The sequence below is a fragment of the Humulus lupulus genome, chromosome 8, assembly GCF_963169125.1.
Source record: "Humulus lupulus chromosome 8, drHumLupu1.1, whole genome shotgun sequence".
Classification (NCBI taxonomy): domain Eukaryota; kingdom Viridiplantae; phylum Streptophyta; class Magnoliopsida; order Rosales; family Cannabaceae; genus Humulus; species Humulus lupulus.
Window position 1 is genome coordinate 54173303 of NC_084800.1, and position 27874 is coordinate 54201176.

Here is a 27874-nt window from a genome sequence, read left to right on the forward strand (position 1 = left end):
GTTGCTCGGCTGGAAGCAGAAGAGAAAGCCAAGGCCGCCAAGGCCCAAACTCTTGCTGCAACTGTCGTGGCTAAACCTCCGGCTGGTCCAAACGCTCCTAATCCAGAAGACCCTCCTGCCCCCCAGCCAAATTATTATTTATTTATTTTTTTTGCTTTTCGCTTTATGGCCCACAGGTCTTTTTGTAAAGACAATCTTTTATTTTATTGCTGCGAGGGCAGCTCTTTTACTTACACTTGAACAATTACATCTGAGCAGTACTGCTCGCGGTGTAAAGGTTTGTATTCCTTTTAATTCTATTTTTACATACGAGCACTAATGCTCGCGGTGTAAACGTTTGCCTTTGATATTATAATCTTTTATTATAATACCTGTTCGCATGACCGAACTTAGCATAGTACTTTGGTTCGATTTATCAAAATCACAAATTTTGAGAAATACGCCAAGTACTGTAGCATGCTTTCACTTATTTTGTTCATGTGTTTACATACCTTACGGTATGCTTCCCAAGTGATCGAGGAGCTTTAGGTCCTTGGTCACTTGCCTTGACCACGACCTGTGCGAACATTACTGCTCGGTGCAAAATTTTAACACTTGTAATACAGCAAAACAACACACATAATGAACAAATACTTGTAAAAATAAATTTACAATAGTTGGCAAGAATGACTGGCTGCGCACAGTCCCTTATAATCTCGTATTAAAATGGACTAATCATGTCTTTACGAGTGATCTTAAAAAAAGATCTTACATTTATAAGCGATCAGCCATACAACGTGGCTAACCCTTTTTGCAAAACTTGTAAAAAGTAGAATTTAATACAAGCCAATCCTTTAAAAAGGATTGTTTATTGATAATACTTGCGCAGGTGTTCTCCATTCCAATAATGTGGAATGAGATCTCCATTTAGGCGTGCAAGTTTGTAGGTGCCCGGATGAAGGACTTCTTCAATCTGGTAAGGTCCTTCCCAATTAGGTCCGAGTACTCCAGCAGTGGGGTCGCAGGTATTCAAGAAAACTCGTCGTAGCACCAAGTCACCGACGTTGAATTTTCTTTCTTTTACTTTTGAGTTAAAGTACCGGGCGACCTTTTGCTGGTACGCAGCAACTCGGAGCTGGGCTTTTTCTCGTATCTCATCAATTGAGTCTAGGGACTCCATCATCAGTTGGATGTTCTGATCCTGGTCGTATGTTATGCGTCGATGTGAGGGGGGATCTAACTCGACAGGTAACATAGCCTCATATCCGTAGGCTAAGGAAAATGGGGTATGTCCTGTCGCTGTTCGGTGAGACGTTCTATACGACCAGAGGACTTCAGGCAGCTGCTCTGGCCATGCCCCTTTAGCGTCTTCGAGCCTCTTCTTCAGGGTGTCCTTAAGAGTTTTATTCACGGCCTCGACCTGCCCGTTTGCTTGGGGATGCGCAACTGAAGAAAAGCTTTTAATAACTCCATGCCTTTCGCAGAAGTCGGTGAATAAGTCGCTGTCAAATTGGGTTCCGTTGTCTAAAACTATCTTTCGGGGCAAACCATACCGGCAAACAATGTTCTTGATGACAAAGTCAAGAACTTTCTTGGTCGTTATGGTAGCGAGTGGTTCAGCCTCGGCCCATTTGGTGAAGTAATCAACTGCCACGACTGCGTACTTTACTCCGCCTTTTCCCGTTGGCAAGGATCCAATCAAATCTATCCCCCATACTGCAAAAGGCCACAGACTCTGCATCTGTTTCAACTCGTTTGGAGCTACTCATGGAATTTTAGAGAACCTTTGACATTTATCACATCTTCGTACAAATTCCATCGAATCCTCGTTCATAGTTGGCCAGAAGTAACCTTGCCTCAGAATTTTCTTTGCCAAACTCTGCCCCCCAGTATGATCTCCACAGAAACCTTCATGCACCTCTTTCATTAGTTCCTTAGCTTTTTTTGGTGTAACACACCTGAGTAGTGGCATGGAATATCCTCTTCGGTACATGACACCATCGACCAGTATGTACCTAGCGGCCCGCCTTTGTAGAGTTATGGCCTTGTTTCTATCTGATGGTAATACACCTTTTGTCAGATACTCCAAGTAAGGCGCCATCCACGTATCCTCCATTCGAATTTCCATATTGGCTTCAACCGCTTGTATGCTTGGCTCATTCAGTCTTTCTACTGGCACAATGTTCAAAGTGTCAGCATCTTTTGCACTCGCGAGTTTAGCTAAGGCATCTGCATTTGAATTCTGATCCCGCGGTATTTGTTGAAGGGTGTACTTCTTGAACTGGGCTAGCATGTCTTTTGTTTTATTCAAGTAGGCCACCATTTTTAGGCCTCGCGCTTGATATTCCCCTAGAACTTGGTTCACCACCAACTGTGAATCGCTGTAAACAAGCGTCTTTATGCTCATGTCTTTGGCCATTCTCATTCCAGCGAGGAGGGCTTCGTATTCGGCTTCGTTATTTGACGCGGTGAAGTCGAACCTAATGGCGCAGTGAAATCGATGCCCTTCCGGCATTATCAATATCACTCCCGCTCCTGCGTGGGATTCATTGGACGACCCATCGGTGAATAACTTCCACGATGGAGCTCTCTCTTAAGGCTCAGGCGCACTAGGCTGTTCTCACTGTTCGCTGTCTGGGAGTTCGGTGAACTCTGCAATAAGATCGGCCAAGACTTGTCCTTTTACTGCTGCTCGCGGTGAATACGTGATATCGAACTGCCCTAGTTCAACTGCCCATTTTAATAATCGCCCAGCCGCTTCCGGCTTTTGGAGGACTTGCCGAAGGGGCTAGTCGGTTAGGACTGTTATGGGATGGGCCTGAAAGTAAGGACGTAGCTTTCTTGAGGCCAGGATTAAGCAATATGCTAACCTTTCAATGGGCGGATATCTCAGTTTCGCCCCAATCAGCCTCTTGCTAACATAGTAGACCGTTTTTTGTACGCCTTCTTCCTCGCGTACTAGTACCGCACTAGCAACAACTTCCGTGATCGCCAGGTAAATGAACAAAGTTTCTCCCTCGATCAGCTTGGACAAAACGGGAGGCTGTGCCATATGAGTCTTCAAGGCCTGAAAAGCTTGTTCGCAGTCTCCTGTCCATTCAAACTTCTTATTGCCCCTAAGTAAATTGAAAAAGGGGACGCACTTGTCCGTTGACTTAGAAATAAATCTACTTAGGGCTACGATTCTCCTGGTTAAACTTTGCACATCTTTAATTTTCTCTGGCGATTTCATGTCAATCAGGGCTTTTATCTTGTCGGGGTTCGCCTCGATTCCTCTTGAATTTACAATGAACCCCAAAAACTTCCCTGATCCAACTCCGAAGGAACATTTGAGAGGATTTAACTTCATTTGGTATTTGTTCAATACATCAAAACATTCTTGTAAATCCTTCACATGTCCTTCTGCCTTTTTAGACTTTACCAGCATGTCGTCCACGTATACCTCCATGTTTATTCCGATCAGTTCTTTAAACATGTGGTTGACTAGCTGTTGGTAAGTCGCACCTGTGTTTTTCAGTCCGGAGGGCATTACTTTATAACAGTATAGGCCCGTATCGGTCCGAAAGCTGGTGTGATCCTCGTCAGGGGGATGCATGCTAATCTAATTGTAGCCCGAATATGCATCCATGAACGAGAGGATCTTGTGTCCTGCAGTGGCATCGACCAGCTGGTCGATTCTTGGGAGTGGGAAGCAATCCTTTGGGCAGGCTTTATTGAGGTCTGTAAAATCCACACAGGTTCGCCATTTTCCGTTAGGCTTGGGTACTAGCACTGGATTGGAGACCCACGATGGATAAAACGCCACCCTGATGAACCCATTCTCCTTTAATCTTTCAACTTCTTCTTTTAAGGCTCTCGATCGATCCTTATCGAGCATCCTTCTTTTTTGTTGTACGGGTGGAAAATTCTTGTCTATGTTTAGGACATGGCTGATAACTGCAGGGTCTATTCCAGCCATGTCTTTGTGCGACCAGGCAAAGACTTCCTGGTATCTCCGCAAAAATTCCACCAGTGTATGCTTCGTGGTTGGTTCTAGGTTTGTCCTGACCTTCACGACTCTGGTCGGGTCTTTTTCGTCGAGTTGGACCTCTTCCAGGTCCTCGATGGGTCCAACGTTCTCTTCAAAATCCCCAAAGCGAGGATCCAGATCTCTGTCCTCACTTTGGGCAACACCCTATTTGGTGACCTCATCACCTGATTGGGCTTGTGTATCAATTTCCATTTGCAACCTATCAGAGGTAGTGCTCTTTGGTGTTCCCTTTTTCGCCTTCGTGATTGAGGCGTTGTAGCACTCTCTGGCTTCCCTCTGGTTCCCCAACACGCGTCCTACCCCTGCGTCTGTTGGGAACTTCATGGCTAAGTGCCACATAGAGATGACGGCCCGTAGGTCAACCAGTATAGGTCTTCCAATGACGGCATTGTACGCCGAAGGACAATCGACTACCACAAAAGTAGCGAGTAATGTCCTGGTAGCAGGCGTTGTACCTGTCGTCACTAGTAGTTTGATCGATTGGGCGGGGGCGAGTCCCTCACCAGAGAAGCCGTATATTGTTTGGCTGCAAGGCTCCAAGTCCTTAACGGACAGTTTCATGCGTTCCAACGAAGACTTATACAGGATATTCACCGAACTTCCTGTATCGACCAGCACTCTCTTCACCATCATGTTGGCCATTTGGATATCCACGACCAGCAGATCGGAATGTGGGAACCGGACATGCTGGGCATCGCTATCAGAGAAGTTTATCTCACCCTTTTCTGATCAAGCCTATTTTGGTGCACGGTCCTCCACAGTCATCATCTCGATGTCCTGGTTGTGGCGCAGAGTCCGATCGTATCGTTCCCTGGCCTTTCCGCTATTCCCCGCGAGGTGCGGGCCTCCACAAATGGTTAACAGTGTGTCAGTCACGGGGGCAGGCTGCAAAGGTGGCGAGCGTTAACATGTAGGCGCCTACTCGTTGCCACCTGGAGCTTCTCGTTGGGAATTTCCCGAGGCCCGTACGTATCTTCTCAAGTGTCCTTGTCTAATAAGGAACTCGATTTCGTCCTTTAGCTGGTTGCATTCGTTGGTATCGTGTCCGTAGTCGTTATGATAACGACATAACTTGGTAGTGTCTCTTTTCAAAATATCCTTTCGAATGAGGGCAGGCTTCTTATAAGGCACACTGGAACTTGTGGCCTGATAAACCTCTCCCCGAGGTTCATAACGGTTACCCTTGGCTTGTTTATTGTCGGAGGTGGAAGGCTCATTGTGTGGCCGTTTTCCACCATTCTTGCCATTGCCGTTACCGTTCTCGTTGCCTTTGTCGTTTCCGTTGGGTTTAGACCCATTGGCAGCTTTGGCGGGCTCGGCAGCCTTCTTATCCTTGCCTGAAGGTTTCCCATCATCGGCAATGGCATCTTCGAGCTTGATGTAATAACGATCAGCCCGGTCCAAGAATTCCTGGGTAGTTCTAACCCCATCTTTGTGAAGGCTCTTCCAAAGGGGGGAGCGACGCCTAACCCCTGCGGTTATGGCCATCATTTTGCCCTCATCCCCCACTGTTTTCGCTCCAGCCGCTGCTCGCATAAAGCGCTGGATGTAATCCTTCAGCGATTCTCCATCCTGCTGGAGAATTTCAACCAGCTGGTTTGCCTCGGTCGGGTGTACACGACCTGCATAGAACTGTCCGTAGAATTCTCTTACGAACATCTCCCAGGAAACTATGCTCGCAGGAGGGAATTTAAAAAACCACTCCTGAGCGGCATCAGAAAGTGTTGCAGGGAAGATCCTGCACCGAGCATCTTCGGACACTTTCTGAATGTCCATTTGTATCTCAAACTTATTAACGTGAGATACCGGGTCACCGCACCCATCAAAGTTCGGATGCGTAGGCATTTTAAACTTGCTAAGAGTCTCTGCCATAGCTATCCTCTGGACGAAGGGAGTACCTTTCCTCCTGTCGTGGTCGATATGAGATGTTCTTCCCCCGACCAGCTGTTGCACCGCCTGGTTGAGGGCATCTATCTGGGCTTGCACAGCGATAGGAATCGATGTGGCCTCTGTTGCTTGGGGGATGTTCTCGTCGTGCCGCTCGCGGCGATCGTTGAGTACATCTCTCAAGTCCTCATCTCTTCTCCGCTGCTCGCTAGCTCCGAGCCGGTTGAAGACGTTATTCTGTCTGGATTGGCCCCCAGCGTCCTGTCTGCCAGGTTGGTCATACTGAGGTGGCTGATTCCTGTTTCCACCTCTTTCGTCATTCCTCCGACCGGCATTTCCTCTGCCTGAGTCGGCTTCATTATACCCATGGGCATCTCTGAATCTTGATTGGCTATGGTGGGATCGACTGTTCCCTCGATTTCCATCCCGAGCTGAAGCGTCCCGAGCGTTAGAGGGTGGCCTGCGCTGGTCGTTGTGTCCCCGTGCATTGTCATGCCATGGGGGACCCCGGACCGCAGAGCCTAACTCTGAGTTCCTCCTGTTGCCGGGAGGATTCTGACCTCTGTTCGGAAGGTTCAGCTCGTCGCCCCTATGGCGTCTAGGACTACGAGGCTGATGCTCGGTCCTATTCTGCCTCTGATGCGGGGGATTGCCGTGGCCAGCTTGGGATGGAGGCTGTGCCTTAGGGTCCTGTGGGACATCGTCATGAGGCACCTGAGGCTGCTCGGGCCTTTGCGGGCTCGAGGGTTGGATAGGCGGGCTAGGATTGGGACCCCTGTGGGGTGGCCCATTCGCAGGTTGATCAGGCTGCGAGACAGGTACGGCTTGATTCCTAGCCAATTGCAAGGCTGCCATGGCCTCGCTCTGGCGGCGGTCCATCTCCGCCTGCCTCTCGCTCTACTCCAGGCGCTGCCGTTCGATCTCTTGCTGTTGCCGTGCCATGATTTCGGCAGCGCCCTCTTGGCTGGCTCTTAGATTGGCCAGCTCTTCATGCAACGCTCCCAGAGTACTCTTTAGCGTCGCATCATCCATTTCTTCCTCCTCAAAGTCCAAATGTGGCTCATCCTCAGCCACGCTTGCAGGGGGAGGAGGAGGAGGGTTTGATGGTGCAGTGGCGGCCGCCTGTCCAGTTTTCCCTGTAGTTTTTGCCATTGGTTTCTTCAACAGTGATATATCAAGCTCTCAATGAAAGCACCAGAATGTTGCCCTGATTTTGGGCAACTGACACGGAGTCAAAATACGCTTGACGTGGATGAATGCATTGAAAAGAACGTAATAGCGAAAATAATAAGAACACTATATTTTATAGTGGTTCGGCCCCAGAATTGGTAATAACCTACGTCCACTTAGATTGTTATTGATGTAGGAGTCAAAGGAGTGATCAAAGAACTAGGGTTCAATGAGTTTCACTAACCTCTGAAGAACAATACAATATGATTGATATGAATACTCAAAACTCCAGCGATTTAGAAGTCAGAAAAAGGGAAAAAGGATCGGATCCCCTTCCCTGAGCCCTCTTCTACTATTTATAAGCTCAGGGAAGATTTACATTGATTTGTTACAGATATTATTTCCTAAATAATCGGATACTCAGGAAATCATGGGAGAAAATTTCGGATTCCATCATAACTGCTTAAGATTTCCTCCGTGTGTTACTTGCCTATCGACCAGACTAGTCGTATGAATGGACCGATCGCATAGCTCCGAACACCTTCCTGGTCGATAGTCGAACACAGGTTTTACCAGGTGTTAGCCACGCGTAATTAATTCCTGCCATGTCATTCACTGCTGATTTTTGAGATAACAGTATGCTAGTAGCAAATAAAGAACACTTGCTACCGATTTTTTCTGTAGCAAAATGTTTTTAGTGATGGGGTATTAGCTAGTAGCTACCAAAAAATTTTGTTAGCAAAAAATGTATTAGCTCCTAAATACAAATTATTTGCCATCAATATGTAGCTAAGACTTATTTTTTGTAGTGAGATAGAGAGGAGTTGATGGAGAACGTGAGGAGAAGGTGGCCGGAGATGTGGAAGAACCGGTAGGAAGGAGAATGGGAAATAACTGTCAAAAAGGAAGTAACTTCCTCATAGCCCCGGCCGAACTATAATAATAAACAAAAGCATATTCAAAGACGAATTAATTCTTATTGCTGTTGAGACTAATGAACCAAATAGGCACCCTTTTATTTCAGAGGCCAAAGATAAAAAAAAATTAAAAATTAAAAATATATTAATTTAGACAATGACAAATGTATTATAACAATTATGTGGCAAACTTTTTTTGACTAGAGAGCCATAGTTTCTTGATGGACTTTTCAATGTCTTTTTCTCCTATTTCTCCTCCTCAAATAATAATAAAAGTCGCGAATTCTTTTGGCCTCCTCTCTTTATTTCTCATTAGATTTTGAGAAACTTGTATATGAAAATTTTATTTTGCTTAAAGCTTGTATAGAATTCACTTTCAATTGTTTTGGCCTTTTTCATTTCTGTCTGTGTCAATGCAGTTTCTAGCTGTCCCCACTTCACTCTAATAATTTTTCTGCGAAAAAGAAAGAATGAAGAAAAAAAAAACATGTTGAATATGATTGATCATATCCATTAAATACTTTTTATTTTTATTTTAAATATGTCGAGTCATGTCATGATGATATGTGAGGTGAAGAGTTGATAAACCTACAAATGATTAAAACCTAATATGTAAAATGGGGCCTTAAAAAAATCTCCACCAATTGTAATTAAAAAATGATATACGATAAAATAATATTGGAAGAAAACTAAGTAATATGAATAGCAAAACAGTTCTAAGTCAATTAAGTTGAATAATTTGAACCAATTTTCCTGACGTACTGCATGGTTTTTGCTGCATATACAGTAAAGTTTTATATATTCATTGATTATATATATTTGAGGATAATTAATAATATTGCCATGCAACTTGCTCATATATAACAAAGTTTCCAATCATGCAAATTTAAGTTGAGTATTATAATTATGTTCACTTCCTCTCTTCGTTCTTTGAATCCAAAAATTAATGGGATACGAATACGATAACAAGTAAAAAAACGTACGAATTACGAAATCAGAGAGCGACGTATATTTGACTCCAAATAATAAAACATTAAAAATTATGAACACATGGCTTTTGAGGTTAGAATAGTTTAGACTTCATTATTATTTTATTTTTATTTTAACAAAGAATTGAGATTAGTTCATAGAGTTGACATAGTATAATTGGTACACAATAATACTAACATATTCTTTAGAAGGCAAAAATAAGGATTGTTTGTACTTACTGAAAAATGGCATCTACTTCTTGAATTTATTACTTTTATGGGTGAGGAGTTTAGGCCTTACATACTCAAGATCCTAGAATCTTACTTTCTACACAATGCCCCCACAGATGTTATTCTTTTTTTTTATTATTTGTATGGAAATGATTTTCTTCTTTTTGAAAGTGTAGTATTATGCCTACTTCTTCATTTTATTTGATTTTTGCTCTTTTTTTTAGGGGAATTCTTGTTCTTATTTTCTTGGAATAAATTCACTGCTTAAAGAGCATTTGAAGATACGAAAAAGAGCCTTTTATTTTAATATGTACCAAAGTCTAAACTCACGTTCTATCTTCCACGGACATAACACAAATCACTCTTATTTTACTAATTAGGAATAGTCATTTCAGTGCTCAAGCCTTGTAAACTCCTTTATCTCGGTTTATTTATTTATATATTTATTTTTCTGAGAACTTTACGTCTAAAAAATTAATAAATGTACTGGAGAGAGAGATTTCTGTGTGACTTTATTATTTTTATGTTTTATTGAGAGATTTGGTTAGGCTTAAAACTCAAAACTACTCAGACTGAAACACGCTGCCTCCAGCTCATCAGTTTTACCAGTTCTTCTATTCAAGCCCGCCATCGAGCAGCAAAGATAGGTGATCATGGGCACATGGTGATGGTACACAGAATTCATATTCCCATCCTACCCTAATTATTACGTACATATAAGGGTATTTTTGTAATTCAACAGCAGCCTATTTCTTTCTTCCACCTAACTTTTTTTATCTAGGACCAGATGAGTTATTCACGACATGTTGAGCTCCTTTTGTGATTTGTCCACTTTATTTTATCATTATTCTATAATAAGTACGAAATTTGTTCACAATATTCCCCTTTTCATAGCAACAAAGGAAAAATCCACTCAAATATGCCAACGTCGATATAGAATCTAATATACAATCCATATTTAGAGTCTTTCGTGGCTTGTTATTATCCTATTGAACTAAGTTCATCCTCAGACTTAGCCATTACTGACACTTTACCAATTTTTATTTATTTTCTGTGTCTCTTTTCCCAGGAAGAAGAGAAAAAGAAAACCTATGCGAGGAAACAAGTAGCCGAACATATCGAACTGTGATGTTGATGCTTTGCTTGTCCCAGACAGCATAAAAAGACTCGTAGTGAAGTTTCTGCTAATGCAACCAGCTGTCCTGGTTGTTTTCCCGGAAAGTTTCTAGCTTCTCGGAATTTCGAAGCTGCAAGAGCTTTCTACACTTTGAAGCGGGAATGGAGACTGGTAAAGGGGTTGTAGAGAAGAATGGAACGAAAGATGTCGTTTTGCAGATATCGGGTACGGAAGAAACCATCAATGGTTCTAAAGAATCAAGCTCAGGATCAACTTCATACCCTGTTTCTCAGAATTATAGAAGTGGGCTTTCTCCGAAAGAGTCGAAAAGTTCAAATCTTGAGCTAACGGAGCTTCAGAGCACGACAACAACGATTAAGCCCCCGAGAGCTCCGATAGCGAGGTCACCGTTTTCTAAGCCCAAGTCAAGACTAGTTGAGCCACCACCGCCTTATCGTACTGAAGAGAAGGTTCCATCAAAATCGAATACGAGTTCACCTCTTAGAAACTCACCTAATTTAACATCACCGAACAGAAAAAGCACAGCCACTACACCCAGAGAGTCTCAAAGATCAGCTCCCATTACTCCACGAACGCCTTTGATCGGAGCACCAGACTCCGAGGAGGATGAGGATGACGAAGTTTATCAGACAGCCAATCTTAAAGTTAGGCAGGTGTACTCGAGTAAGAAACCAAAAGTGAGAGTAATGCGTTTGATTGAGTGGGTGTTGTTCATTTGCATAGTGGGGTTTTTAGTTGCAAGCTTAACTATTCACAGACTGCAAAAGAAATTCATTTGGGGTTTGGAGTTATGGAAATGGTGTGTTCTGGTTTTGGTAGTCATATGCGGTAGACTGGTCACAGAGTGGTTTATTAATTTTTTAGTATTTTTGATTGAGATGAACTATCTGTTACAGAAGAAGGTTCTGTATTTCGTTTATGGGTTGAAGAAGAGTGTTCAGGTCTTCATTTGGTTGAGTTTGATACTTTTGACTTGGGGTTTGTTGTTCAATCGAGGAGTGAAGCGATCAAGAAAAACAAACAAGATTCTAAATCATGTTACGAGGGCTTTAGCTTCTTTTCTGATTGGAGCAGCTATATGGTTGGTGAAAAACCTTTTAGTAAAGTTGTTATCGTCGTCCTTTCAGTGCACTCGATTCTTTGATCGGATTCAAGAATCGATCTTTCATCAGTATGTTTTGAGGACCCTTTCTGGGCCTCCGTTGATGGAGATGGCAGAAAAGGTTGGCAGAACACCAAGTACAGGGCAATTGAGTTTCAGAAATTTGAAGAAGGAAAAAGGTGAGGAGAAACAAATGGGGAAAGAAGAGGTGATTGATGTTGAAAAGCTTAAAAAGATGAAGTCAGAGAAGGTCTCTGCTTGGACCATGAAAGGGTTGATTAATGTGATAAGGGTTACTGGCTTGTCAACCATTTCCAATACTTTGGAAGATCACGAGGACGAAGATGAGAAGCTGGACAAGGAGATTGACAGTGAGTGGGAAGCGAAGGCGGCTGCTTATCGGATTTTTGAGAATGTAGCCAAGTCTGGTAACAAGTAAGAAAATCCACCCTTTTAAGCTGTAGGAAACTAGGAATTTTCTGATGAGTACTCGTTTTTCTCCTAGTTTTTCTTAACTTTTGATCATTACTGAATGCACTAGGCACATTGATGAAGAAGACCTCTCACGATTCCTTAAGAAAGAGGAGGTGGATCTTATATTTCCTATGTTTGAAGGAACTGGAGAACCTAAACAAATCAGGAGAAAATCTCTGAAGAATTGGCTCGTATGTGTTTGCTTTTCTAGTAAATATTATTATTTGTGCATGATGTTAAAGTTTTAGTACAAATGACCCTAGAAAACTACATCATCAAATGATTATTGGTGTAACAAAAAGCTCTGGCTGAGAGGAAGTCTTCATTGACTCTTAATAGTTAAATTTGTCTTGTTTGCAGGTGAATGTCTACCTTGAACGCAAATCACTTGCTCATTCACTAAACGATACCAAAACAGCTATAGAGGAGCTAAATAGGCTAACCTCTGCAATTGTTGTTATTGTGATCATTATCGTGTGGTTCATCTTGATGGGATATTTAACGACACAAATACTTGTTTTAATTTCATCCCAGCTTCTACTGATTGTGTTTATGTTTGGTAACACCGCCAAGACTGTGTTTGAAGCCATCATATTTGTGTTTGTGATGCACCCATTTGATGTAGGGGACCGTTGCGTTGTTGATGGAGTACAGGTACCTCTCTAACCATGGCATTGTTTGTTTGATTTGATTATTTGGTAACATGACATGCTTAACATGTTTGATGCCTCGCAGATGGTTGTTGAAGAGATGAACATTTTGTCGACGGTTTTCTTGAGATATGATAACGAGAAAATCTTTTATCCGAACTCAGTTCTGGCAACGAAGCCCATCAGCAACTTCTACAGAAGTCCTGAAATGGGCGATGCTGTTGAATTTGCTGTTGATTTCTCTACGTCGATTGAGACTATTGGAGCTCTCAAAGAAAGATTAAAAACGTATGTGCACTATACCTATCTTACCTTGCCTATTAAGTCTTAACTATTTAGCATGACATTAAAACAACTTGTTCTATCATAATCGCTATGCACAGAAATAGGAATAGCATACCACTTGATTAAATAGCTAAAACAACAAACATAACATACCATTTTCCACTGAAAAAATATTGAAATTGAATCTTTGAATGCCTAAGGTACCTGGAGAGAAAACCTCAGCACTGGCGTCCTAGTCATAGTGTGGTGGTTAAGGATATTCAAGATGTGAACAAGATGACAATAGCTCTGTACGTTACTCATACCATAAATTTTCAGAACTATGGGGACAAGAGCAGCCGAAGATCCGATCTAGTATTAGAATTGAAGAGAATATTTGAAGAACTTGGCATAAAATACCGGCTGCTGCCTCAAGAAATTCAAGCCAACTTTGTTGGTAACGCCACTGCTGCAGCACTGCATTCCACATGGCGATGATCTTAAATCTTTTCCTCTGCAAGTACTTCTTCTTCTTCTCGAACAAATGACTAGTCTTTTCTTTCTTTTGATTCGGCAAGAGTTTCAAATTATCTTTTTTTTGTGGTCCTGAGACCTAGGCTTTGTGCAATGCCTTCAGTCTTGGGTTATATGCTGCTAGTCCTTTTCTAGATATTTGGTGGTGATTTAATCAAATTTCAAGTTGGCTTATGATTTAGGAAACGAATTGTTTTATTAATATTTTTATTTTCATGGCAGGTGTGGATGGAGGACAGCGTAGGTTATTTTATTTTATTTTTTAAATATCCTCATTCATTTGTATTAATGTAGTTCAGATCCACTGTCTTTTTGGTTGTTAAATCAACAAATTTTGTTGGGATTTTGAATGAAAATTCAAGAGCAATGTTGATAGCCATCTTCCTCAATTTGCATATGTATAATACCAAGATAAATGCCATCATATTGGTGAAATTCTACTCATTAAAACCTAAAGCTACCTGTTTACTAATTAAAACCTAAAGCTACCTATGTATCTCACATTAATACAGATATACTTAATTAGCTGTTGGTACTTTTTGAATTTTTAAAAATAATAAATGAAAAGTGTCTTATAGAGTTTCCATATTATGTGTAGAGTCGCAAATTGTTTAGGAGCCTTTTGGTACGAGGAGTTCACAGTTTTCATATTACTGGGAAAGTTAAAGAGGGTAATCCGATAGTATGGAAATTTACGTCATTGTGTTTGGTTGTGCATTGTAATTTTATCTAATTCCTGAGAATATCACTTTTTGTGTTTGGTTATGCATAAGAATCTGTTAAGTTTTTATATTTTTATAAAATTAATATAATAATTATATTTCATCAAAATAATTTATAAACAATTTTAATCATAAAATATTTTTTAACAAAATTAAAACAATATATCTATTGAATACTAGAATCAAGTATAATTTTTAAAATTACAAAAATATTCTTATTTTATTTTTAATAATATTTTATTTGTTATTTTAAACTAAAGTAATAATATAAAGGCTTTACAAATAAATTTATTAAAATAAATAAATATTATTTATTATTTTATAGTTTGATATATGTATATTTGTTTTTATATTATAAGCTTCAAAAATAAAATAAGTTATTAATTAAAAAATTATTGGTTTAAGATTTTTTTTTAAAAAAAATAATAATAATTTTGAAGTGTTTCACATTCTTGGATATCTGAAAACTACTTGTCAGATGAGTTTCACTTGAATCTAGAATCAGAAAAAGTTAAAACTCCTGGAGTATAGATTCTCAGGTTAAAAAAATTCAAACCCACTATCAAACATGAAAAAGTTTTCAGATTCTCATTCCCGTATCTAAATTCTTGCATACCAAACAACCCCTTAGTATTTCTAGTCTTAGGATATGTCACAAGGAGTACTAGGGGAATGTGAAAGTGGGGCTGCTTACTATTCAATGTGGTTGTGTTAGCTTGTTGGTGTTAATAAGAAATATTTTTTATTATCTATTTAAATCTTTCGAGGAGAACACGTTTCTCTTCAAGTTTATTTTTTGTCTATTAATTTGATAACACAGAAAGAATAGGAGATTATGATATTTCTTTGATTATGAAAATTCAAATGGTTTTTCTTCCAATCAGTTTTCTCGATCAATCAAGATGGGTGTATGGAGATTGAACTTGGAGAGGTCTGAGACTGGACAACTTAATGTGCAACTCAATGCAGTAATTTTGTTCTAATTTTATTTTCAGCATCATGGATTCAATTCATGCTAATTTAGCGTATGCATTAAAAACGTATAACCAACAACATTACTTTGTTAATTTTACGATGTGTTACCGTTGACCTATTAGGCAATACTCGTAACCATATTATCATCAGAGCAAAGTTGGAAATTGAAACCGGTTATTGACTGGGCAGGAAACTATATTCGTATAAACGAATTTAGGGAGAAATTTGTGATGATTATTGTGAGTATTTTAAATAATATATTGCGACAAAAATCGAATTTTAAGGTAAAACAGCAGTTGATCATCCTTGGTACAGATCAACAACGCATGATTTTATACATTGGGCCGTCCAAAGCAAGCCCAACGACGACAGAGGGCCCAAAAAGCCAAAGAAGTCGTACACCACTGAAACGAAGGGAGTGTCAAGACACATCGACACCAGTTGAAAATTTGTAACTTGCATGGGGATTGGACCAATAAGATAACGTTATCTACCAAGCATGAAAGGAGAATCCGCCACGTAGGACAGGGATAACAGAAAAAAACAAGGTCACTCAAAATCTGAAGACTTCCACCTCTCGTTTTAGCCACACTCCCATCGATTCATTCCCACCCTCTGTATCAAAACACCAAACCCCCTCTCTCCTTCGCAAAACCACTCCACTCCGATTCCCCTTTTCCAAATTCTCAATCAAAGAACAAACATACACTAAAATGGTTGCGACTTCGGCAGTTTCTATGGCGATGCCATTGACAAACGCGGTAAGCCAGAAGAAGGTTCCGAGTTCCGAGGCATTCCTCAAGCCACTCCCATTGAGGCCCTCTAAGGCCATGGCCGCGGCACCAAGATCGAGCGGAATGCTCGAAGTCAGGGCTTCTCTGAAGGAGAAGGCGGTGACAGGATTTACGGCCGGGATGATGACGGCGTCGATGGTGATCCCTCAGGTGGCCGAGGCAGCCGAGTCTGGGGTTTCTCCCTCGCTCAAGAACTTCTTGCTTAGCATTGCAGCTGGCGGAGTTGTAGTGACGGCCATCATCGGCGCTGTGATCGGTGTATCCAACTTCGATCCGGTTAAACGGGGCTGAGCTTGGAACACTCACCTTTTAGTTTATTGAGAGAATTATGCAAAATTCTTGATTTTTCGTTTAAATGTAATCTGTTTGTGTAATGTAATAGTGTCTATTTGTTTCGTTCGTGTAATATTTGTGACTCTCCAGCTTTATTATTCGGGGTGAGAAACTGTGAATTCTGAAATTCTTGATTTCACTAAATGAGAATCAGAACTAACATCAAGGATTATCATGAAATTTGGAAAGGCTGACTTCACCAATGAGATTATAATTATGGCAATTTGAATACTTTCTAATTAAATGCTTAATCTGCAATTCAATTAATGGTATTGTAGAATCAATGTTAGCTAGATTCGCTACAACAAAAACAACGAGGCACATAAAAATATTTTCTGCGGAGAATGCTCGAAAACAAATTCGACGACCTGTTCAGTAGACTTGAAAATCAGCTCTCCGGAATGAAGACTACTTCATTAACTACTCATTTTTGGTAGCATTAATTACCGTAAGGGCTTTAATATTGACTCAAGCAGGTATTTGCTCTCTGAAGAGTAGTTCACCTTATCAGCCTTTAATACAGTGATTTTCACCCTTTGCTCATCACCGTACATCTCCTCTTTAATCTTGAGCCTAAAAAAAAATTGGTTAAAAACCCTCTGTCCAATTATGGACCCAAATCTGGCATCATCCTGTTCTTCAAACTTCAACAAGTACAACTCCTTCGCCGAGCAACCCAAAATCTCTTCCCCAGACTCCTGAAATGCTGTCACCCAAGTCAATCCTGTATGATCTTGAATTTGGGCTTGAAGAAGGTATCTGTAATCGCACTCGTCGAATTCTTGATTACATCTGTCACACTGCCATCTGCTTCCTGACCTTGTCACCTTTTTGCTACACTGCCTATCTCCGATCATCAACGGGCATGCTGTGTAGCAGAAAGTATCGGTTTTCATGAAAGTTATTGTAGCCTTCACAGTGACCCAGTCTGGTTTATCCGATCTTCCTAGACCTTCATCTTTGATTTGAGATATAGTTTTCCGAATCTCATTCTTAGGCGCTCCAGGCACCATGTCCCTAGAAATGGACTGTGATACAGCATCCTTGCCACCTTGATCAAACCAGTCTCTCAAACTATGAGCCTCTGGGAAATCTGGATTTATGAAGAGTTGAGTGGCAGATATTGTACCTATTGATTTCCCACTGAAGTCGTTGACCTTGCCTGCTTTAACCGCTAAAACAGGACAAAATCCAGTGTCAGACATATCCTGCAGCTTCTGACCTTCTCTGTTACAGAACTCCCCCCATAGGGTTAGCTCAACGCTCCTGCCTGACCAGTCCTTAAGATTCAAAATTCTTCTCTGAGTTTCCATTCCATTCTTTCTCAAGATAGGAACAGAAGGATTCACGGATACGACAATACCGATAACATCAAGAATAGAGTTACTTTCAGCATTTTCAATATCACTAATAGGCCTAAAAGAAAACTGCTGCTTTGGAATAGAACCATCTTCATCAGGGCAAAGATCAACAGTTGAAGTTGCCTCTAGAAATATTTCCCATTCATTTTTCAGATGGTTGAAGTTCTTCTGAGCAGGTTTTAAGCTACCTTTTGAAAGCATGTAAACTTTACCAACCTCTATAACATCATAAAAGCGGTCAACAACAGCATTGAAGCAGGTTACACGTATTTCCCCTCCATCAGAGTCGAGAAGGTCAAAGGAGAATACTTTTCCATCTCCCCGGGCATTATTATACCGACGAAGCTCCCCTTTTGCTGTTACTCTTGCCTTGATAGCCCACCTGCCTTGGTAAGGATTCAGTGCAGCAATAGGAATGATCCGAGCAGGTGCCTCATTCTTAAGGATAGTGCCATGACTTTTGTAATTAGAAGGTGGTTGGTAAGGAGGTTGAACAGCAGGCCGGAAATCCTGCACATTGGCTACAGGAGGTGGTTGGTAACGGTTATTGGAAACCCTAGCTGGCTGCTGTAGATTGACATTCGGTTGCATCTTCTGAGCTGTTGAATCAGATTCGAGAGAAAATTTTGGATTCCCAATCATATCACAGTCCGGTATAATAGTTTCCATGCTCAAAATCACAATTATCCTGCATGGATCAAAAGTCTTTACGAACTTAGAAATTGAAACAACTACAAAGAAATAAATAACAGTGAAACACAGATCGATCAGGAAACCTCGTTCATAAGGTTCACAAAATATTTAAGTTGATTATCCTTTATTGCATGATAGGCTGTTATTCCAAGCACATATTGTGCTTTGTGCCACACAGAGTCGAGGTTAACTTCAATAATTTCAACAAAAACAAACAAACATGATATAAAATCAAATAAAATCCCTCTAATGGAGGGCTTCCAGAAATCAAATTGTACAAACTCACTTCTTCAAATGCCAGTAATCTATCATTAACGTTGAATTTATGAATCTTCGATGGATAGAAAGGAGCTCAAGTGCTAGAAACAAGAAATAAGACCATATTTGTACCTCAGCCTACTGAATATGACTCCAAAAAATCCTAATACTATTACTAAAAAGTAAAAATCTAGCTTCTACTAAGCAACATTTCAACCAATTTCGCTATAACTTAAAATATATATACATAAGCATCTCAGGAAGTACTTATCCTAAACTGCATACACTCGACACGAGGCATATCGATCCTAATAAAATTACCAAAAACGAAATGTCAACGACGAATCGAGAATTACTTCATATTAACACAATCACTAGCCAGTAAAATATTAGAGAATGAGGGACTCACTTGCGTTTCTGGACAACGCTGCAGATGTATTCGATCAGCTGGATGACCGATCCTTTCTTGATGCTACCGTCCTTGACTCGGTCATTGAGCTGAGTTGCAAGCATCGCGTGCTGAGTGGAAACTGCGTCCGAGATCAAGAGTCGGAACCTCTCCTGCGAGTTACCGATGAGCTTGATATCCAGGATTTGGACGAGCGGCTTCGAGTTCACGTCGCCGCCTATGATGGCCGAAATGGCGTTGGGCGTTAGGTGCACCGGCATTATTAAACTCTAGAAGAGAAACCCTAAGCGTGAGGGTTAGAACGAATTGAGCGTTCGCTTCACTGAATTAGGGATCCGAATCCAATGGAAGTAGAATTCGGAGGTGGTCAGAGTCCTCTGAGAGAGAAATGGAGGAAGAGGTCCAAATTTTGGTTTGGAGATATGAAGATTTGGAATTGGCGGGGGCGTTATTTGGGCGCACTTGAGAACCAAATAACCGACTAAGAAACCATATATATCTCCATATTTACTATTTAGTAGAGCGGATGGGTTCGGATTATCTCGAATGTTTATTTCATTTAAGGGTATTTTAGTAATTTAAATTCAACGATTTCTTCATCTCATTTTCCGTCTTCGTTCCGCCTAGACGAACTAAATAACACCCACCAGTAATTTTAACGGTAAAAGATAAACTAAAAATTTATTTGTGGTCTTTTTAAAAAAAAAGAAGCCAATTGCTGTCGTTTTCGCATTTATTATCGTTCTCCTCAATTATTGTCGTTATCATAAGTGGTATCGTTTCTATCAAATACTGTCGTTTATAAAAGTCGTGTGGTTTTTCTGTTTATTATGTTTGATGTTGATTTCTATTAGTTTGACGTCGTTTTTCAAGTTTAGTGTCGACGGATGTTGTTTCCTAAGTTTGTTGTCGTTTTTAGTATAATTGTCGTTTTTTACTTTACTATCGTTTTCAAGTTTATTGTGGCTTATATGATTCACTGTTGTCTTTTTAAAATTTATTGTTGTTTTACTTATTTTGTGTCGTTCTATTAAATAATGTATTTTTTTTTATAGAATAATGCTACATAATATGTTAAATTTTAGTCATAAATAATTTTAAGTGATGATAACATTATTTTTAATTGTGTAGTTGAGAATAATTATACATCATTACGTTAATAGCTTGTGATGTCACAATTATTACTGTAGTTTTTCTTCCGGTATGTTTGATTTGAAACCATGTTTCAGTTGCTGTGTGGCAAGTATTTTGTTTTTTGTGCAGCTTCTTTGATAAACTGTTCTTCATCGAAGAAAAGCCATGTTTTCTTGTGTGCGTTAGCAACATAAACGAAAGGGTTCTGTCCAGCCAAACAATGCCAAGCAATTGTACCTACTGCGGAGGAGGTGCTTCGGGCCTTGGATGTTCAGTATCAATGGAGACATCATAACCGTTGCAACAAAAAGATCCCAGAGTTTCAATCATGACCAAGTTATAAGAAAACTATTAACATAATTTGCAACGAAACAAAGAGTATGCAGTATGTGTTACTAACATTTTCATTTTTAAATAAATATAATTTTTAATCTATTTTGTCAAAATAGAAGAAAATACACTATCATAATTTGTTTATATATACGTTCAAAAAAATTCATATTATAAATAATTGAATATAATTATAACTAATTTTGGTATTATCTTCTCCATATAAGTTTATTTTCCATAATAGGAAGTTTTTATTCACTAAAATCAAATCAAGTCAAATACATTTATTTTGCAAAAAAGAATAATAAATTTGGTGGTTTAGCATAAAAACTCGGCAAATATGCAAAAGCAATGCAAAACCAACCACATCGGACTTCACAAGCAGTTAGTTGGTTCACACAACAGACTAAAACAGTAAATGATCTTCCAAAACCCAAGTGCCTTTGAAATCTCTTTGTGGCAATGCCTACTCTGTCTCGTAGATTCAACACTCTTTCTGCTCCAATTGATCTTTTCCTCCACTGGAAACCTCAACGAGAGACTCAACTCTTATGCCTATTGTCTCCATCGCAGCTTCAAAAACAACAAAAGCTTTTACAGTCCAAACTCATCTTTGCTCTGGATGGCTGCACCAGTGTCAAACGCATCAAACAGGTCCACGCCCACCTCCTCTGTCAAGGCCTTGACCAATGCTGCTTTGTCCTTTCTAAGCTTATACGAACGCTCACGAAATTTCATGTTCCAATGGAGACTTATCCTCGACTAATCTTCCAGCAGGTTAGATGCCCAAATCCATTTTTATGGAATGCTATGATTCGCGGATTCATTCTTCAAGGGTTGCTGTCAGAGTCTGTTAGTTTGTATAATTGTATGAGAAGAGATGGTACTAGGCCTTTGTCATTTACGTTCTCTGTGTTTTTCAAGGCTTGTAGTGCTGCTCTTGACGTAGATTTAGGTAAACAGATGCATGCACATACGATTTTGGTTGGCGGGTATGCTTCAGATTTGTATGTGGGCAATAGTATGATTGATATGTATGCTAAGTGTGGGTTTTTAGAATGTGGGCGCAAGGTGTTTGATGAAATGCCTGATAGAGATGTGATTTCTTGGACAGAATTGATTGTAGCGTATGCGAAGAGTGGGGATATGGAATCAGCGCGAGACTTGTTTGTTGAGTTGCCTGTTAAGGACAAAGTGGCCTGGACGGCAATGGTTACCGGTTATACCCAGAATGCTCGACCAAGAGAGGCCTTGGAAGTTTTTGAACGAATGCAAACTGAAGAAGTAGAGACAGATGTAGTCACTCTTATTGGCGTCATTTCGGCTTGTGCACAATTAGGTGCGTCGAAGTATGCTAAATGGGTTCGAGATGTTGCAGAAAGATCAGGATTTGGACCCCATGAAAACGTTGTTGTGGGATCCGCACTTGTGGATATGTACTCCAAGTGTGGAAGCATTGATGAAGCATTCAAGGTTTTTGAGCAAATGAAGGAAAGAAACGTATTTTCTTACAGTTCAATGATTCTCGGATTTGCTATACATGGTCGCGGCCATGCAGCGATCCAGTTATTCCATGATATGTTGGAATCTGAGATAAAACCTAACCATGTCACTTTTATTGGGGTTCTAACAGCGTGCAGCCATGTTGGTCTTGTAGAACAAGGCCGACAATTATTTGCAGCCATGAAAATACATTACAGTGTTGATCCTTCTGTGGAGCACTATACTTGCATGATAGATCTATTTGGACGAGTTGGGCGCTTGGAAGAAGCTCTTGAAGTTATTAAAACAATGCCAATGGAACCCAATGCATGTGTGTGGGGAGCATTGCTTGGAGCATGTCGCACACATCGGAATCCCGACATTGCCAAGCTTGCTGCTAACAATCTCTTTGAGCTCGAGCCTAATACCATTGGAAACTACGTCTTGCTCTGTAACATTTACGCATCGGCAGGAATGTGGGATGAAGTTTCGGAGGTGAGGAAGCTAATGAGAGAAAGGGGTTTGAAGAAGAATCCTGGATATAGCTGGATCGAAGGAAAGAATGGGGAAATACACGAGTTCTTTGCCGGTGATATGAGGCATCCAATGTCCATTGAGATTAAGCAGGCACTGGAGGATCTTCTGAACAGATTAAAGGCTCATGGTTACGTGCCACACCTGAATTCCGTCACTTATGACCTTCACGATGAAGAAAAAAAGCGTTTGCTATTGAATCATAGCGAAAAAATAGCTCTGGCATATGGACTGCTTAGTACTGATGCTGATTGCACTATTAAGATTATGAAGAACCTTAGAATATGTGAAGATTGTCATGCAGTTATGTGTGGTGCATCAAAAATCACGGGGAGAGAGATCATTGTCAGGGATAATATGAGATTTCACCATTTCCATAATGGGACATGCTCTTGTGGAAATTTTTGGTGATTGTTGAACCACAAAGTTAGAAGTTTAAAAAGTTCAGTTACAATCGCATATCTGGTTATGAAGTATGATAGGAAGCATACTATTAAGATTGAGAATTAGTAGTATAGGTGTACCCAAAACGATACTTAAATTCATACAATTAAAGTGAAATATTTGTTTTAAAAGTTAAATGGTTAATACATATGGATACATTAATAATGGACACATTGAAACTTAAAACTAGCTTATGATAGTCTCGTTTTCCTCTGTAATCACATTAGTCTCGTCCAAAAGTTTGCATAATTACACAAAATATTATTTCCACTCTAAATTAAAGCTCATATTAATTGAATAAGCACAATTTTGTACGACTTACCTGACTTATTTAGTCTGAATAGTCTTGTTAAAAAGGTAGAAAAAACGATAGAAGGGCCGTATAAATAGCGTAACTCGCCCTTAATCCTTTCTTTGAATCCTCTTGTTTAGCTGTTCCTCGTCAAGATACAATGGTTGGTCTGAGGCCTAGCATGTGCATTCGTACGTCATCGTTTTGGGCATTTATAAGATGTGATTACACAAATTAAGCATATGCATACACAGCAATACACTACTTATCATGAAGAGACAATCACTGTGTATTTAGGGGTGCATACGGGTCGGGTTTGAGTTTTACGAGTTTTGGGTGGGTAAATGGGATACCGGAGCCGCCAAAATCCATTAAATTAATTTTTAAAAATAGTTGTGAGCTGGAGCAATCACGCAATGGTACATAATAGTTTATTCATCACCAAACGGAGCTCAACTGGACGATGACTAACGGAATTATAGTTTTACTGACTTTGGATACTTTACCCACTAAAAAAATAGATTGGGTCCATGTCGGATATTTTCTCCAAACATTAGGTACTTATGTCGCAAATTTTTTTTTTTTTTTAGAGTAAATGATAGATAAAATAGTGTTGTACTTTATACCAAACTATTTTTGTACTAGAAAAATACTTAAACTTGCTAAAATGTAGAATTTAAATACCAAACTTTTTTTTGACTAAAAAATACCCAAAATTTCTAAAATGTAACATTTAAATACCCACAATTAAAAAAACAGCTAAAAAACTTTTAAAATAGAAAAAAATGATTAATCAAAATTATTTTTAACTTATTTTTCTCGTTAAAAAAATAATACTTAAATACTACGTTTTAGAAACTTTTGATATTTTTAATTTGGTTATACATTGGGTTTAAAAAATTTTATATTTTTAATTTAGATATACATTGGGTCTTTTAGCAGCTCCCATCTTTAAGACGTAGCTCCAGACTCATTATCCAACAGTTTTGGCCGACACCCTCATCTGACTGTTCTAAATTGAATGTTGAAGTTGTGTGCATTCGAATGGTCAAGCGATAGTTCCCTTCCAAACCTTAAGTGATAGAGTTCGGATGCTTCTAATAATAATTCTATTACTATGTAGAACACGTTAGAGCTAATAGATTGCTTGTGAGTAGCAATAACACATTGTATTCAATATTTATTACTTCGCAAATCTTTATCCATTGATTATTATTAGCTTAAGAGTCAATTTGAATTCTGCTGAAAAATAACAAAATTTGTCACGATTTATAAATCAGATATAGGCATTTCTACGGCAGCCTAAAACTGAAAAGAATTGATCAAAACTAAGCAATATTATAACAAAAATAACATTAAGTTGTAACAAAACTTCAGAAGCATAAAAGATTTGTAAAAAAAAAAAAAAAAAAACTCTCAGCCTATGTCTTTGGAACTGGGCAGCTAAGCACTCAAAATTTGAAGATAGTGAGTTGAATGCATATGATTAACAAAAAAGATTTTAAGCAACTGGGATTTCAATTTCAGCGGGGGCCAAAACTGGAAGAGCTTCCCTGGCATATTCCTCTTCCTCCTTGGGAGGATGAATGGTGACAATATCAGGAAGAGGAGTTGTAGGACCTTGTTTGCCCTTGGGATCCCAGTCAAGCATGATCTTCACCTTGATTCCAAGCACTCCCTAAACAAAACACAATTCAGAAATAAAATACATATGGAGCTCACAGTAAAGACAGTTCGAATAAAAATGGAGGATTGAACATACCTGTCTAAGAAGAACGTGTCTCACGGCTGAGTCAATGTACTCTTTTGTTGGCTGCCCAGATGAAATCATGTATCCATCTTTGAACTTCATTGACTTAGCACGCTGGGCCCTAAGCTTTCCACTAACGATCACCTGTTCTCATTCAAAAATTCTCACAGCTAAATTACGGGAGAATAATTTTAAAGACGTGAGGGGAAAAAATATCTAATGATCGACAGCATACCTCACAACCCTTAGCTCCACTTTCCATAACAAACCTCAAAACACCATAGCATGCCCTGAAAAAAAAAAGCACAGAATGACATTAATTTCACAATGGACACAGATAGAATAAACAAAATCAATAGTGCGGTGGGAAAAGTTCAGGTGATGTAAACACAGGGAGAAAAATACCACAGCACAACAAGGTATACCGCTAAATAAATAAATAAAGCCAACATATTTATATTATACAGAGGATAGACTTTTAATAAGAGAAGGAAGCTAGACCAAACTAGAGAAAACATGCAAACACAAGCCCATAAATAATATACACAACATGAATGTAGGCATTGGTAAAGTGTGGCAACCCAGACAACATAAGTTATATGGTGACAATTCACATAACAAAAAGTAATTGCCTGGTAAGCAGTTTCAATGTCGTCATCTTCCGACACAAACACGGTACAAAAGTAACCTATTTGCTTTAAGGATGACTGTACAAACAAAAAAAAACAAATGAAATATAATATCCATAAAATGAAATAAAAACATAAAGATTAAACTTAAAACAATCAACAATGTATAATGTATCACCTAAAACGTTTATGATGAAAACCTCATATTTTCACATATATAATGGTATGTAGGAGCTCTTTATTTCGTCAACTTCCGACACAAAGATGGTACGAGACAACCAAATTGCTTTGTAGATGACAGTATAAAATTAGTATCAGAATAAAACCTACTGAAAAGCAACAATGAGACAACAAGTCTTGGAGTGGCACAGGAAGGAATCAATAACAAAACCTTCGACAAAGACAGAATAATGAATGGATTCTTCATGCACAAAAAAAATCGACAATGAATAATGTATCACCCAAAACGTTACTGCATGAAAACCACAAATTTTCACAGAGAATATGGTAAAGGAGCTCTTTATTTCGACAACTTCCGACACAAAAATGGTACAAAACAACCAAATTGCTTTGTAGATGACATAAACAACAGAAGCACAAGAACAAAAGCTACTGGAAATCAGCTATGCAAGAATAAATTTTGGAAAGGCGCCAGAATTAGTAACCAAAACCCAAAAAGCAGAGTATCAAATGGATTCTTCATGCATACAAAGTGAACTATTTGCTTTCCAGATGACTACTAAAGAAACAAAGAGATGGAACATGGTATGCACGAGTAGGAAGTGTACGGTCAACAGTACCGCATGAAAACAACAAAATTTGACGAAGTTAAAATTATAAAAGATCTTCTATTTCGTCACCTTCCGACACAAAGATGGTACAGGAAAACCAATTTGCTTTGTAGATGACATAGCATTTAAGCAATAATGTGATAACATGTAAAAAGTGCAACAGGAATTACAAAGAGATCAATTCAACAGACTATTGATGGTTCTTTTTTATCACACAGAGACCAAGTAAAAACACTTCTAGAGATGGGTCTTACGTCCTAGAGTTACCAATCAGCATATTAAATTGAAATAAAAAAATCCAATCTTGTATAGAATATACATATCTACTGAATAAAAACGTACAAATCACTATACAACAAAATTCAAAGCCAAGTTAAAAAATATAATATTCAAGTGAATACTTTTTATATAGTTATCAGAAGAGAAAGTAGCAGTACCTCCTGACGGCAAGACCACCGAGGAGCTTGTAACGAAGAGACTCAGCCTGGGCTATAGCACAAAGCCCTCTGTTGTTCACCTTCTCAGCGTAAAGCTCCACACTGTTCTCTGGAAATTTGAAACGCTTCTGCACAACAGAAGTGAGCTCCCTGATCCTCCTACCTTTCTCACCTGTAAAACCATCCAAAATAAATAAAAAAACTGTAAACAACAATAACTTTAAATTTAAAAAAAAAAATGAATATCGCATTGAAATCCGAGTCTGACCAAGAACATTTTGAGTCCGGGTAGCTCTGATTATGATCTCTGTGCGCATGGGAGTAACCCTAACCTCGACTCCAGAGTAGCCATCCTCGGCTAGCTCTCTGGTCAGAACCTCGTTAAGCTCAGCAAAGAACACTCCATCAGCGACAAACTAAAAAAAAAACACCGCAAGCACGTTAACTTAGAATAACCCTGGAAGAAAACTCGAATAACTGGAGTAAGCGAAAAAAACAAAATCGAAAGCTAAGACAGTTTAAAGGAATTACCTTTCGCTTTTTGCTCATTTGAGTCGCCATATTTGCAGCAAAGTTGCAGATACGAGATCTGGAGAAGCAAGGAGTGTGGAGGCTGAAAAATGGATGCTCTCAAACCCTAGAATTCTAACTAGGGCTTTGAAGAGAAAGAACTGAGGTTATAAGCATTAAGGGGAGATAGATCGGACGGTTACTATTGACTTAGCAGTCACTTACTAACGAATGAGATTTGCTCTTATATTTTTGCCTTTTGTAACAAGGGCTGTAAGAGCGCAGGCCAGGCCTTCCCATGGCCCATATACGAAAAACCTAATTTCTTATTACTTTGGTTAACAGAATCCAGTTTAAGGGCCCAAGCCTCGTACAAACAAAAATATCAAGAGAAAATTAGTGTGTGATAAGATTTTTTAATTTTAATTTAAAAGATAACGTGTAAAACTTTATTATAAAAAATAACGTTTTTATGTCTTTTTTTTTTTTAATTTTGAAAACTTCTTCACTCTTCAAAGTAAGTTGTCATATTCCGGCTATCATACTGCTACACGCACCGGATGGGATGGAAGATGATGTGCTGACGATCTCACGGTCCAAACCTTGTCACCATCCGATGCCGGAGAAGACTACACGCATTGATCAAAGTCGT

General features: G+C 39.4%; 5 protein-coding genes across 6 annotated transcripts; 3 read left to right on the forward strand and 2 right to left on the reverse strand.

Moving 5' to 3' along the window:
* The first annotated feature begins 10017 nt into the window (after nucleotides 1-10017).
* LOC133797276 (mechanosensitive ion channel protein 10-like) lies at nucleotides 10018-13721 on the forward strand. 2 transcript variants are annotated; one of them, XM_062235134.1, is made up of 6 exons: nucleotides 10018-11857; nucleotides 11964-12087; nucleotides 12257-12550; nucleotides 12632-12834; nucleotides 13032-13326; nucleotides 13567-13721. In XM_062235134.1, the coding sequence occupies exons 1-5, from the start codon at nucleotides 10461-10463 to the stop codon at nucleotides 13306-13308; spliced, it is 2295 nt and encodes a 764-aa protein (XP_062091118.1). In that variant the 5' UTR covers nucleotides 10018-10460; the 3' UTR covers nucleotides 13309-13326; nucleotides 13567-13721. The 2 variants fall into 2 exon arrangements, with proteins under 2 accessions (XP_062091118.1, XP_062091117.1); XM_062235133.1 differs by having other exon boundaries at nucleotides 10020-11857; nucleotides 13032-13330.
* Nucleotides 13722-15624: 1903 nt separating this feature from the next.
* LOC133797279 (uncharacterized) lies at nucleotides 15625-16348 on the forward strand. Its single transcript, XM_062235137.1, has one exon. It carries the CDS (start codon nucleotides 15755-15757, stop codon nucleotides 16124-16126), a length of 372 nt encoding a protein of 123 aa, XP_062091121.1. The 5' UTR covers nucleotides 15625-15754; the 3' UTR covers nucleotides 16127-16348.
* A 34-nt stretch (nucleotides 16349-16382) lies between these two features.
* On the reverse strand, nucleotides 16383-19406 carry LOC133797278 (replication protein A 70 kDa DNA-binding subunit A). Its single transcript, XM_062235136.1, has 2 exons — nucleotides 18890-19406; nucleotides 16383-18217 (listed from the first exon to the last, which is right to left on the reverse strand). Exons 1-2 carry the CDS (start codon nucleotides 19147-19149, stop codon nucleotides 16612-16614), a joined length of 1866 nt encoding a protein of 621 aa, XP_062091120.1. The 5' UTR covers nucleotides 19150-19406; the 3' UTR covers nucleotides 16383-16611.
* A 1298-nt stretch (nucleotides 19407-20704) lies between these two features.
* On the forward strand, nucleotides 20705-22930 carry LOC133797277 (pentatricopeptide repeat-containing protein At5g44230). The gene has a single exon (XM_062235135.1). The coding sequence runs from the start codon at nucleotides 20816-20818 to the stop codon at nucleotides 22778-22780; it is 1965 nt and encodes a 654-aa protein (XP_062091119.1). The 5' UTR covers nucleotides 20705-20815; the 3' UTR covers nucleotides 22781-22930.
* A 1493-nt stretch (nucleotides 22931-24423) lies between these two features.
* Nucleotides 24424-27399, reverse strand: LOC133797280 (small ribosomal subunit protein uS3y). The gene is made up of 6 exons (XM_062235138.1): nucleotides 27244-27399; nucleotides 26981-27128; nucleotides 26713-26884; nucleotides 25091-25145; nucleotides 24868-24999; nucleotides 24424-24783 (listed from the first exon to the last, which is right to left on the reverse strand). The coding sequence occupies exons 1-6, from the start codon at nucleotides 27271-27273 to the stop codon at nucleotides 24607-24609; spliced, it is 714 nt and encodes a 237-aa protein (XP_062091122.1). The 5' UTR covers nucleotides 27274-27399; the 3' UTR covers nucleotides 24424-24606.
* Between the last annotated feature and the right edge of the window lie 475 nt (nucleotides 27400-27874).